The sequence below is a fragment of the Aulonocara stuartgranti genome (genome assembly GCF_965226115.1).
Source record: "Aulonocara stuartgranti genome assembly, chromosome: 12".
Classification (NCBI taxonomy): domain Eukaryota; kingdom Metazoa; phylum Chordata; class Actinopteri; order Cichliformes; family Cichlidae; genus Aulonocara; species Aulonocara stuartgranti.
Genome location: NC_138948.1, coordinates 14928858 through 14942352, shown reverse-complemented (window position 1 = coordinate 14942352; position 13495 = coordinate 14928858). Strand labels below are relative to the sequence as shown.

Here is a 13495-nt window from a genome sequence, read left to right as displayed (position 1 = left end):
ATATTCCTTTATTCTAAATTTTAACTTTTGACTTTAAGGGAAAAGTATGACAAAGTGCTTTTGGTAATTAATTGTAATTATAAATCCACCCACCCTTCCGCTTCATCCCAAATGTGCTTTATTGGACTGAGTTTGGGAGAATTTCTAAACAAAAATTGAGACTCATCAGACCAGGCAATGTTTTTCCAATCTTCTGCTGTTCGGTTTTGATAAGCCAGTGTGAACTGTAGCCTGCGTTTCTTGCTCTTAGCTAAAAGGAGTGGCACCCGGTGCGGTCTTCTGCTGCTGTAGCTAATCTGCTTCAAGGTTTGATGTGCTGTGCGTTTAGAGATGCTCTTCTGCCCACATTGGTTATAAGAAATGTTGAGTGGTGAGTTGCTGTTGCCTTCCTACTGGATTGAAGCAGTCTGGTTATTTTCCTCTGACATCAACAAGATACTTGTCCCTAGTTTTTTGTATAGTTTTTTTTTTTTTTAAATAAACATTTTCTCTAAACCCTACAGATGGTTGTGCAGGGAAGTCCCAGATGATTAGCAGTGTCTGAAATACTCAAACCAGCCCATCCGACTTCAAGAGCCCCATTTCCATTAGTAACTCCTCTGATTGACTCACCATGGATCGCCAAGGTTTCCAGGGTTTTCCATTAGGTTACCTGCTCGGCTGTTGTTCCAAGCGATGCGAGCAGGCACTAAAAAAAACGTTGTCACACTGCATGCCACCGATTGCCATGCTATGCAGCACTGCTATGACAACGACAACGTACATTAGGTGGTACTCGATTATAATAGAAAATTGGTCAAACCAAGTAGGTACTAATGGAAAAGAGGCTTTAAATCAACCTTTCTTCCCTTTTCTGACACTGAGTTTGAACTTCAGCAGGTGGTCTACATGCCTAAAGCAATTGAGTTGATATGTGATTAACTGACGAGATATTTCTGTTAATAAGTAGCTGAATGGGTGTACCTAATAAAGTGTCAGGTGCATATTCATTTTACATGCCCAGTATTCTTGCAAGCCCTACTCATAGTTATTTCTATTAATTCTATAATTATTAATTCTGACATGAGAATGCATGTGTCTGTTGGTGGCCATTTAAAAGTCACAGTCTTTAACGCTTAGATATGTTGTTTGTGTATCAAGTAGAAAACAAACAAGCGATGAAACGATGAAAAACTCTTCCTCATAAATAAAAGGAAGAAATGGAAAAGAGAATCTCAGTCAATCGGGCAATGACACCCAAAAAGAATCAGATAAATGGAGACAAAGCTACTTTCATCTTCAAATAAAAACACATAAAAGGAGCCAGTGTTAGCCAATAATAAGAAATATGTTTTAAAAGTGAAGTAGCCACTGTGGCTCCAGGGCCAAGCTGTGGTTCACTCTGTTTGAGTCACTAAAGATAGACATCAAAGATTAAGATATCAAACGGTTCATCTTCTGTCCCTCTAATATTATACTCTCATGCTCTGCTTATCTGTCATCTCCTCAAAGCTCATGCCATGGTAGTGCAGCACTGTGTGGTCTCTCTGCAAGTACAGGATGTCGAGAAACAGACCAATTGAGTTAATGACTATCTGACATAGCCTACAGCTATAACAGGAATTCTTCAAACCCAGTCAGAACACTCAGATGTGGGGAAAAGAGGCAGACAGGGAGGGGTGAGGCAAAGACACATGGGAGAAAAGGCTGAGTACTCTTAAGTACTATCATTTTTTTAATAATAAAAATAGAAATATATGGCTACTAACATTACACACAGTAGCAGGCAGGCAAAACACACATATTAGTGCAAATACTCAAATGTGCATGCACAAACATGCACAAAAAATAATTAAATTTAAAAAAAAAAAAATTAGGTGCCACTTAGCATCAGAAACTCAGCTTATTACAGAGGCAGCAAGAAAACAATGTTGGGGAGCAAGATCAGACAGGGCTAACAGAAAACAGGCTGCTTTCTGCATTCCAGGACAGTCAGCCCAACACAACACAGACACGGGGAGAGACACGGAGACAGACCATCTCTGGCCTAAAACCATACATCTGCCCTGTTCTCCCAGATGGGCCGAGTTGCGGTGAAAAGGTTTTTTTGTTCTTCCCGTTATTCCCGTCTTTTGCGGTAAATGGAAGCTCCTTTTGAGGACAAGAGAAGGACAATGAGGAGCAGCTACAGAGGTGGTTATGTTATGTTATTGTACTTTCAAGTGCTACACAGTACACAATACATGTGAACCATTTTTCTAGAAATGACCTCAGTGAACCCAGCACTGGCTGTCAGTGCAGCTACTACCAAACCATCATGAACAAGCATTACATTACTTTGAAAATACAATGGAAAAACTGGAAAAACTAACCAAGTTGTCTCTAGATTAATTTATGGTTTTATTTACAGTATGGGAAAAAATCTGTAGCCACCCCTAATTTATATTACTTTACTAGGAAAAGCCTCCACCATGTTTTACAGATGGCTGTAAACCACTGAACCTCTCTCCTGACCTCCTTCGTACATAATGACAATGATTTCAACTACCTCAAGAATGGCTTCTTGACAGCCAGCCATCCACTAACACTCTTCAGTTGGGGTCCTTTGTGTCAGGTCTTTGCTAGCTGAGTTTTTTCACCTTTCTTAAAAACATGACTTTTTAGATACTGTTCATCTGCTACAGAAAGTTTTTTAGGCCTGCCACTTTCTGTCCTCCACTCCTCCAGTGTAATCTGATTTTTTTACAATGCACAATACACTGACATATGCATGTGTGATAGGGTGATAGTAAATAAATGAATAAATAAATAGGTTTTTCTAGCTGTTCGTGTAGACGGCACCAGTTCATTCTTTAAGTTACAACTGTTGTAACTGTAACTGAGCGGTTATATCTTCACCATCTATCCATTTTTATTAACCCCTTATCTAAACTGGCTCAAAGTCATGAGGGAGCTGGGGCCTACTCCAGCTGTCATCAGGCTAGAGGTGAGCTACACCCAGGACAGGTCATCTCTCCTATCTAATCATAAACGAGTCTTATTGTTATTTGAGAAAGTAATATTAATCTTCATATCTTAGTATAGTTCACGTACACCTATGTACACAACCACAATGCACACATGCACTCTGCTTCTCCTCTTGCAGGTCAAAGACCCTCTGGCAAAATTTAAAGTTTACTTCCAAGACACTGTTCCAATTAAAAGGATGTTTTATTAGATGAGAAATTAATCCAAGTAATACTAACACACAGATAATCTGGCAAAAATGTGAATGTTCCACATTGTTTATCATAAGCCATCTGTGTGAACCCTCTCAAAGTTGAACACCACAGAATCTTTTCTTCCCTCTGTTCCCGTTCCCTCCTTTGTATGTGCGCCCTGAGAACACACAGTTAGCAGGATCCGCTAACTATAATATGAAGGCTGATCCTCCTCTGGTGACAAGAGGCAGTAAAACAGTCCATTTTGATTTGCTTTCAAAATATGTTTTACAGTTTGGGGCACAAAAGCTTAGGCAAACAGAGATCCAATCTACGACATTCATCATCCATGTCCAATTGGAGAGGAAAGAGAGAGCTGGCCATCAAACTCCTATTAAAAGTATATTAGACTGAAAATCTCTTCAGCAGCCCGAAGGCAGTCAAAGAGAGATTCTTTTATGAGTATTTGCTAAAAGAATGATCTGTAACAGCCAAATAATCTGTATGTCAACTCGGTCCAGAACGAATTAGAACATGAATAGCAAACACACCAGGTTTTAATATGATGGCAATAGGAAGGAAAATGCCTAAATGTTATAAAGGCATAAAAACAACTAGTACAATATCAGAATTTTATAGTTCCTTTCGCCTCTATTTTTTCCAGGATTCCTTTTTTGTGATAGATATCTACTCACAGTAGAACTATAACACATATAGTACATGCCACAAGTTTCTATATTAAGTCAACTTGTGAAGTGAACTTGAGAATTTTGGCTTCAGACACGAATTACATCTTCACTGCATATTCAAGTGAAACCATCTTTGTTCCCCTTTGTGTAATATATTTTGTGTCTTTTTCTGACATTCTCACAATAAAATATATCAGGTCACCAGGTCTTAGTGAATATGCTGCAATTATCACTGATAATCACTAAACTTATATGACATAAACAGTCACAGATATACTGAAAAAAAGCACTGAGCCATATACAAAACTGTGACCATCTTCAAAATATATCAAAAGTCAGACCAACTTTTATTAGTAACCTGAATGAGCCACTGATAAAGATTTAAAATGCTAAGTGCGTACCCGTATCCACTGGTTGGCTTTTTTCTCCACAGCATTGCTTGGACGCTCTGAGTACAGTCCCCAAAGACACCCAAGCAGCAGCCCTCTGCTTGTATCTGCAAAAAAATACACCACCACATAAGGCATTATACACCATGCGAGAATGATTACCATCATTATTACTTTTATCTGTTTTGGGGCTGTGAAACCCACTAGCGATTGAGTGAAAGTTGTCCAGAAGCTCCACTCACCACACACGGTGACATAAGGATTCCAGCACAGCTGACCCAAAAGCTGGCCTAAGAAGGGCAGCCTCTTCATGGTTTCTGTTGTTGAGCTCTTAGAGGCAGAAAGAGGGAGAGAAAAAAAAGACTTTATACTGTACGTGTTTTTCATTTTCAATACTCTCTTACTTCTGGGAAGGTACATGCAGAAATATGTTTCTAATAGGATGGAAATATGACACAAATGGAAGAAGGACAACAAAGGAAATATCTTTTCATTGTTTCACTGTATTACAGATGTTTGCACCTCGTCACCTGTTTCATTTATCCTTTTAACCTAGCAACACTTTGTCATAACATTAAACATTAGAAGAATCTTATAATCACAATCCTTCCTAATTAGAACTGAGCTGAGTAACAGACACATCAACAGCTGTACAGTATACTGCTCACGCATCACCTTGTTTCCTTTGTTATGGTCATGTCACAACTCCTTCCATAGACTCAACAGTGATAGATACAGAAAACAGAACACATTGCAAAACAGGGCTCTGGTCAAGGGTGCGATACCTGTAAGGGTTTAAGAATAACAGACCATGTGATATAGTTCACCTCACAGCCAATTAAAACATCCAGAGATGTTTGGAGCAACAGCAGATGCTGCTTTTGAACTGGAATGACTTTTACACTTGACTTCTTATAACTTTAATTTCTATCCATTTTCATTTAATGGAATATCAAAAAACACTGCCGATACCCTCATATGAACAATAATAAAGCAGAGCTTGTCCCAGTACTTATCTTTTAAGGCCAGAACTAGTTTTACAACTTCTACAAATGGCTCTTTAACAATATCCAGACCTAACTTATAGTTTAGCAAAATATAAATATATCTGTCACAAATTTAATTCATTCTAGTTTTACCTTTGCTAGCAAAAGGCAGAATTTTCATTCAAACTGGAGACTGAGGCTTTGAGCTTAGATTTGGAAAAGAAAATACATATAAATAAACAGGTGTACGCTTCTTTTGTTGTTTTAACTTATTATTTTATGGGTTTACTACATCAACATGATTGCCCGCACTGCGACATGCAGAAAACAGATCAAAGAGATGACGCATGACTTAAATTTACAAGCATGTCTGCACATGTGAGCAGGAATCATGTTTACGTGCATGTGCAAAATTTCTTATTATTCAGCCCATATTAACAGACTATATCATACATTTAACCTCTGGGCTAATTTAACTCTACAGCAAGTCTTTACAGCAGAAAAATCCCACACAGTGATTCTGACATATGCCAGATGTAATTGAAGCAGCGTGCTGTTGCCTAATCAAAGACAATTGCTCTTACTTCACTCCCATGTAGGGCTGAAATAATTTGTTTATTGGAGAAGCTGAATGACAAACAATTAATCTGGAAAACAGATCAACAGGCAGTTAGAGATGTTTACTAGGGTTCTGTTCAAATCTAAAACTCTGAGTAAAAATGTGTGTGGAAATGCAATAGACAATCAAACAGAAGTACAGATGGTGGTAGACACAAGGTGCACTCGAGAAATTCTACTTTCTGTTTTTTGCATGACTTTAGTTTCCAGCTTTTACAGGAAAAAAGACAATTGGAACAAAGTGATTATTGTTCCAATTGTCCAATTAACAATTACCCGCTTTTTTGTTTTGTCTTGTGATATAAATCCGGCCCAAGTTCACTTTGCGGTAGGTTGTTGCATGTGAGGTCTACATCATTTTTTCTCTGGTGAATTATTTTTAGAGTTCAAAGAAATCCGCTGTTGAAAATCTGTTTATTCTAAAGTCATTGACTAACCTTGTAGAGCAAAGTCTCCTATTGAACATGCCTGGGACATGCCGGGTCAATGTGTGCATCAGATACAGCCACAACTAGGGTTATGCCATATCACACTGTCCGCAATAAATGGTAACTGGCCTGTACTTGTAAAGTGCTTTACTTAGTCCCTAAGGACCCCAAAGAGCTTTACACTACATTCAGTCATTCACTCATTCACACACACATTCACACACTGGTGTGAATGTGTACAAATGTTTACATGACTAAAAAAGTGTGATATTACGATATCAAGAATTCAATTCAATTGTATTTATAGCACCAAATCAAAACAACGGCCGCCTCAAGGGGGCAGCCATATGCCGCGACCAGTTGGGGTGAGGGGAGGAAGACAGGACAAGAGACATGCTGTGGATTATTAAGAAGAAGAAGAAGGTTTACGTTTCTTAGCGTACAAAACAACATGAAAAAACCAGCCATGTCTGAAAGTGAGAGCCGAGTGCAGCCTCCAATGAATTAAGTTAATAGGGAGCTACTTTGAAATCTTCCAACAAACAGCAATGCTTTGTGAGGAGGGGGGAAAAGCAGCTGGTGATATACGACCCAAAAGAAAACAAATAGGAACAAAAAACTATCTTGGTATTTTAAGAAAAATAAATCTGCACATTTAAAAAACACACCACCCTGTTTTTTTTTTGTTGTTGTTTTTTTAAATCAACAGCACATAAGAGCAGTTACTAATACTGCTGCATATTATTTTACAGTGAACAGTAAGCAGTAAAAAAAGAGAAAATGAACGTTTCTTTCGAAGCCATTATGCATCAATAGCGCTCTTTCCACCAGAATCAATCAGAAAACAAATGCAGAAGTTTCAAAGCAGGTGGGGGGAGGAAAAAAATGAGGCAGCATCAGGCTGATGCGTTTAAAAGGATCACCAGACTGTCAAGGAGACCGAGTTGACTCATTCAAGGGGATGAGATCAACATTAATGGGAAGCATGATGATAATAGGCCAATCAGAGTTTCTATAAAACCCCAACTATGCCTAACAAAACCAGCAACGCCATGTGAAACTCAGCCTCTCACACACACTTAGCCTTACCATCAGCTCAACAACCCATGGCAAATGTTGTCTGTGGGCATATACATGAGCCTTTGCATGCTGCTGGTGCAACTAAAAAGGAATGCTCATTTACAATAGAAACAGCACCATACTCTGTGACTGCACTGACTGAATTCCCACAAGAATAAGCCATCGCGAACAAAGTAATTATCTAAGACTACCAAAGCAAGAATCAGCATCAAAGCCTTGTCAACCATGTCCCTAATTGTGAAGTGGGTTTGCATCCATGTGTCTTGTTTTGATTAGGGACAGACATCTCAGACAGAAGTGACTGATTATGTACAAGCGAAACAGCCAATGGGACAAGTTTATAGAGAAGTGAGGTAACACTTTTGTCCCTGACATCATTGATCCACAGTCGCAATAGCCTTGACAATAAATACCAAAGTTGCTATGTTGATCACATAAATATACACTCACCAGGCACTTTATTAAGTTCACCTTGCTAGAACCAGATTGAACCTGTTTATGCATTCAGAACTCCATTATGAGACTCAGCAAGGTGTTTCAGAGATTGAACATGGTAGCATACAGCTATTAACACAGATTTTTTGGCTACACATTCATAATGAAAGTCTCCTGTTTCCAAAAGTGCTCCATTAAATTGAGATCCTGTAACTGTAGAGACTATTTGAGTGCAATAAACTCATCATCATGTTCAAGAAACCAGGTTGAGGTGATTTGAGCTTTTTAAAATCAGGCTGGAAAGCACCCTTCAAAGGATGGGTACATTGTGGCCATAAAGGGATGGACAGGGTCAGCAACGATATATAACATATATAAAATGACAATGCCAAGAAAATATCCACCACACATCTGTTGCTAGGTTTGGACTTCAGCACATCTCTTTGACCATGCCTACATTCCTAAATGCACTGAGTGGCTGCTATATCATAGATATGATACCTATTATTTTATATTGTGATAAATTACATACTTGTGTTTACAAGTACACCCAACAACATCCTCCCTTCATGTTACTTTAGTGGTCCAGGATTTTCTGATCAACTCCTTTGAGGAGTGATGTAATAATGCATCTGTAGTGTAGCAGGCATGTTTAAAAGAGGACTTGTACAACAGATAGCAGGTGCACATATTTAAACACTTGACATTTGAGGTGAATATGATCGCTTATTTTCTTGTTCAGGGATAAAATAAAACAATGAATATACTGTATGAAGCTAGAGCCAAAATTCGGCTTGGCATAAAGATTAGAAATAGGGGAATGCAGCTAGCTGAGCACCCTCCAAAATTCACCCAAATCCCAGCTCAGCAGCTGATTAATCTCATTCATCCTTTCTAAAATGTAGGAGCAAAATAGCAACATCACAGTGATGGATACAGTCACACTAGCTGTTAAGGTAATTAACCCGTCTTCTGGCTGCAGCTCCAGATGGATAGAGATGACAGCAGCAGTGGTCTTCTCATCCAAGATCTCGATAAGTGAAAACGCATACCTCCTAAAATGCAACTATTCCATTATGCAAGGCAACATCCTCCACTGTTCTAATCAAGTGTAAACCTGGAAATTAACAATAACTTGGAGTATTTTTCATCTCAGACCATAAGCCACAAGAAAGTTGTTAAGTCATCAAGGGATGTAAAATGCTGCCAAGAAGCAGGCTATCCTCAGCTGGTCTTTTATGAGCCAACTGCCAGTAAAACGGATTTCAAGCCAATTAAGCTATACCATTCTCTCTCTTTGAATCCGTGCCATCATTCTACACACACTGACACCTCGGCATGACATATACCCAGAATAATGTTAACGGAAAAGAAGAAAGACAGAGAAAAATATCTATAAAAATATGGGGCTAACCCCAAAACCAACAGGGAAGAAGAAAGACAGGCAGACATGGGACTGTTTCTGACTATTATCAAAGTGTTGCGGTAAAACATATGGAGTACATAGCATCACAAATTAGATCCTGAAAGGACACTATGACTCATGAGAGGACTCCTTTTGCAAGAAAAGCGGGTCACAAGAACCCGTGAGAGGAGAAAAAGCTGGAACGAGGCAAAATGACCATATAGAAACACTGAAATCTCACAGCGGCCATCCTGTCCCCTTCCCAAATTTGCTGAACCTGATACTGGGATACATTAGGTTAGCACTGGAGGTCCCAGTGCGGCTATTACCTGACTAACTCAACATCGCAGTGCTGCCAGCCAGACATACACAGCCTGTCCACAGCACAGAGCAGCTTCTGTTAGCGGGCTCCTAACGATGGACTCATGTTCATGCCCTGGCTCTAAAAGGGAGTGAACTCGCATACGGGGCGTGATTTTTAAACTAACTTAGCGCTTCGTTATTCAGATGGCTGCTTGGCTGTTCAACCTAGCTGATTAATTGTTCTGTTCTATTTCATCAGATAAGGCGTTTGGAGCCCATTAAGCACACCTCTTAAAATATACAGAGCATTAAATCAGACTGAACAAGCATCTAAGAAGTCTGGTGTAGGAACAAGACCATCCACATTTGTCAGAAACATACACCTCAGGCTTATACCTGCAGCTTGACAAAGTTTACATGGGCCCCACTGTACACTTTTTGTGCTTACCATGCTGTTCACTTGTGTAAGAAGCTGGTGGAGGAAATCCCTAAGTCTGCTCATATGTAGGCAGGTGTCTTTCTGCGTGTCCGGACTGTCAGCCTGGCCCCATGCCACTGCTTTGTCCAGCCAGAACTGCATCTCCTGGTCATTCAGCAATGGCTCTTCAGTTTGCAGGGGCTGGCTCAGTGGCTGCTGCTCAGACATTTGGCTGCTGGTCAATGAAAATTTACTGAGGAGCTAAGAGTGGAAAGATAAACAAAAAAAAAAGGTAAAATCCAAATATTACACAGAGAGTATCTTATAATTTGTTCTTTATCATTTTTATTGGTACTTTCATTTATATACTATTTTTACATTTATGATCTTGACTTTGTGCAATGATTTAAAGCATATTAGCAGAATCTCTAAATGTTTTAAAGAAATTCTGTTTTGTATTGTGGAACTGGGCCACCCAAGACACTTAACCTGTAAACAGTGTTGAACACGGAAACTCCTTTGAAACCAGAACCTTCTTGCTGTGAGGCAACAGTGCTAACCACCACACCAACGTGCTGCCCTGTATTGAAAACATTAATCCAAATATATCAGTTAATAATTTCAATCTGCCAATGTTATTGCTGTGCTCTTCTTTAATATGTGTTCCAAAACTTTGTAGCACAGGTGGCACAGGGGGATAATCCAATAACAAGCTGAATTTACAACAAGCAGAAAATAAATTGAGGCAAATCCGATTATGATAACCTCTCGGCGATCAGGCCTACTTGCACACACATTCATGACAACCTACTGAAAAATAAACAGCACATTCTTCACCTTTTATGAAGACGGGGAGAGAAAAAACGTGTGTGGGGTGTGTGTGTGTGTGTGTGTGAGGATGTGTTTCGTGTCTGTAAATAGCCTGCTGAGAATGGTGTGTGTATTTGTTGTTTTTTGCTATAATGACGGGTCTGCGTGGGACACCACAGAGTTGTGTTTTATGATCACGTCGTTACACACGATTTGTTTAATGTCTTGCCATCATCTCTGCTGGAAAGCCCCTATGGCTCGCTGATGTGAATATATAAATACTCATTTTCAGGCAGGAAAAAACCCAGACCAAATTAGGAACAAACACCCCTTGTTGACTTGTGTCTAAGGGGCTCCATTTTTCAGTACAGTAGAATTGAAAAAGAACTACGTGCTTAATAACTAAAAGTAATGATGTCACCCACAATTTCTATCACACAGGCAGCTACCTGTGCACAGGAACATGCTAAAAACTGTGGTCACACAAAGTTGTTGGTCCAAATGCATGTCAGAAGAAATATGTACATGCACAAGCACACTCGTCAGCAGCTCTGGTGTTGGCTGAACACATTTTGGAGCAGGAACGAGATGTGACTGGTCAAATATTTTCTTTGAAGATTTGTTAAACTAAGCTTGTGGACTTTGGGTTACTCTGCGTTTGCTGTTCCAATTATGAGATTGTTGACATTATTTCAGTATAATCAAATCAGTCAAACATCACTTCTGGCAAATTTACTTCTGTATGCTCAAGTATGTCATATTTAAAAACACTTGGAATAACTGAGAAGGGCTGTCACAATATTAGTCTTGTTAAAGAGTTTAGAATAACAAAGTAATGCATTTATTCATTTTAACCAGTGTAGACAAAGCAACAAGGGCCATGGAGTAACTTAATAAGTGGAAAATTATGTGAATTATATGCTATTACTTTCACCTCACCAACTGCAAAATGTTCAACTGTGCAAAAAGGCTTATTAGTTGGGTTGCAACAAAGCATTCTCATACTTAATATATTAGCTAGCAAAACATCTTCATTCATCTGTAATTCGCAAAGAATTTCTACAAAAGGGCCATGCTTTTTTTGCAGCTGAAAACTAAGTGGAAACCAAAGAGAGTTTGGTACTGACAATCCATTAATCTAATTTTAATTTCAGCAACACATCGCTACTTCCCAAAGTGATCTATTAATAATAATAATAATAATAATTAAACCACCAAAATCATTAAATTTATTGTAAAACACAAAATAAAGGCAGGTACTCCCCCAAATTGAGCTGTACCTGTCAGTTTCCAAACACAGAAGTTCAACGGCTTGAATGCAGTAACTACGCCACACCACATGATGTCAGTATTTCTGCCGCTCTGCACTTAGGTACACATGCTGAAACATTGTCACTTCAGTGTTAACACACAGAATAACTTCGAATTACAACTCCTATGCCAATCGGTTTCATACTGCTGCATGAGCCCAGCGCTGATTTTCTTCCTTCGTAGCCCGCAACTCCTGGTATTTCAGCTGTTCGCTAATTAACTAAACCACTCTACAGTTACACGTCAATTTGCTCCTGTAGTTTCAAATTACGACTTGCCTGTAAATGAGACGTATAGCCATTAGACTAAAATCTCCACGGAGCAGAAGTCAACTGTATCCAATCATTCTTTATGACTTCGGAGAAGAAGGAAAGCTATTTGTGACTCGATGAAAACAAACTGAACTTCCCTCTTCAACCGGGGTTCCGCGTATGGAAGAAGACAATTGGCTGGGCTCGACGTCACCCGCGAACTTCCTCTCCGCACTGCCAGGTGGGAAATTGAGTCATATGGCTGAACGCTAAAATATTATCTGATAATGGCCTCGGCACACTGCAAAGACTGAAGTATGAGCAATGTTCCCTCTAATTTTTCACGTGTCTGAGCGAACACACAAACTCCCTGAGCGGTCCCTTGGACCACTGTAAGCAACATTAGACGTGTGCACTGTGGTCACGCCAGCATCGAATCCATCCAAGTTACATGGTTTATTAATATAACCAAATTACAGCCTTCACATTTATGTTAGACTTCTTTTAATTAACTGCTTTAGCCCACTTAGAATGAAAAAAAAAATCTTGTTCATGACCTGTGCAGTATGTTAACACTATTGGAAGTAAAAATAACATGAAGTCCAATTTTGAAAACACAACTTTCTTTTCTTTTCTTTTTTTTTTTTTTTTATAAAGCTCTGACTTGTATTATGAGTATGAGTCTGTGGTCTCGGAGAGAGTCCTGTAACTCTCTGTCTGCAAAATACAGTATATAATGACCAATGTTGGGCAATTAATTATATAGTTACTTCTTCAAAACAAAGTTTTTTGCAGCTGTTTACCTAAAAATGCAGCCAAGGCGTTTTTTGTTTTTTTTAAATAAACATTTCAAACTATTTACAGAACAATCAGGTGTTCTGCATCAAATTTGCCACACAAATTATTTGTGCCACTCCAACAAATAATTTCTGTCCACTATGAGATAAAGGAGAACAACAACAAAAAAAAACTGGTATAAAGTCCACACTTTTTCCATCAATTGTCCTGATCGCATCTCCAATGGTTGTACACGTTGTCGTTAACGTGGCTTCACTCCACATCAGCCGCTTTGCTAGCTAAAACACCGGCGTTGGCACATAAGGACGCTGTCATAGCCTGTCAATGATGTTGATTAGCTGCATAGATGTGAATGTGAATCGCATTATTGGCTGGACTATGGGATAAGGTGGCAT

General features: G+C 39.1%; 1 protein-coding gene across 2 annotated transcripts in view; it reads right to left on the bottom strand.

Annotated features, from left to right (window-relative positions):
- The window catches only part of fancc (FA complementation group C), a 33167-nt gene extending 20639 nt beyond the window's left edge, over positions 1–12528 (bottom strand). The window contains exons 1-5 of one of the 2 annotated variants that reach the window (XM_082553979.1): positions 12330–12528; positions 10420–10510; positions 9961–10191; positions 4500–4587; positions 4270–4364 (exon numbers count right to left, since the gene is read on the bottom strand). In XM_082553979.1, coding sequence (XP_082410105.1) covers positions 4270–4364; positions 4500–4587; positions 9961–10158 — 381 coding nt within the window. In that variant the 5' untranslated portion in view covers positions 10159–10191; positions 10420–10510; positions 12330–12528. The remainder of the gene's footprint in view (positions 1–4269; positions 4365–4499; positions 4588–9960; positions 10192–10419; positions 10511–12329) is intronic. The other variant, XM_082553978.1, reaches the window with a different exon arrangement.
- Between the last annotated feature and the right edge of the window lie 967 nt (positions 12529–13495).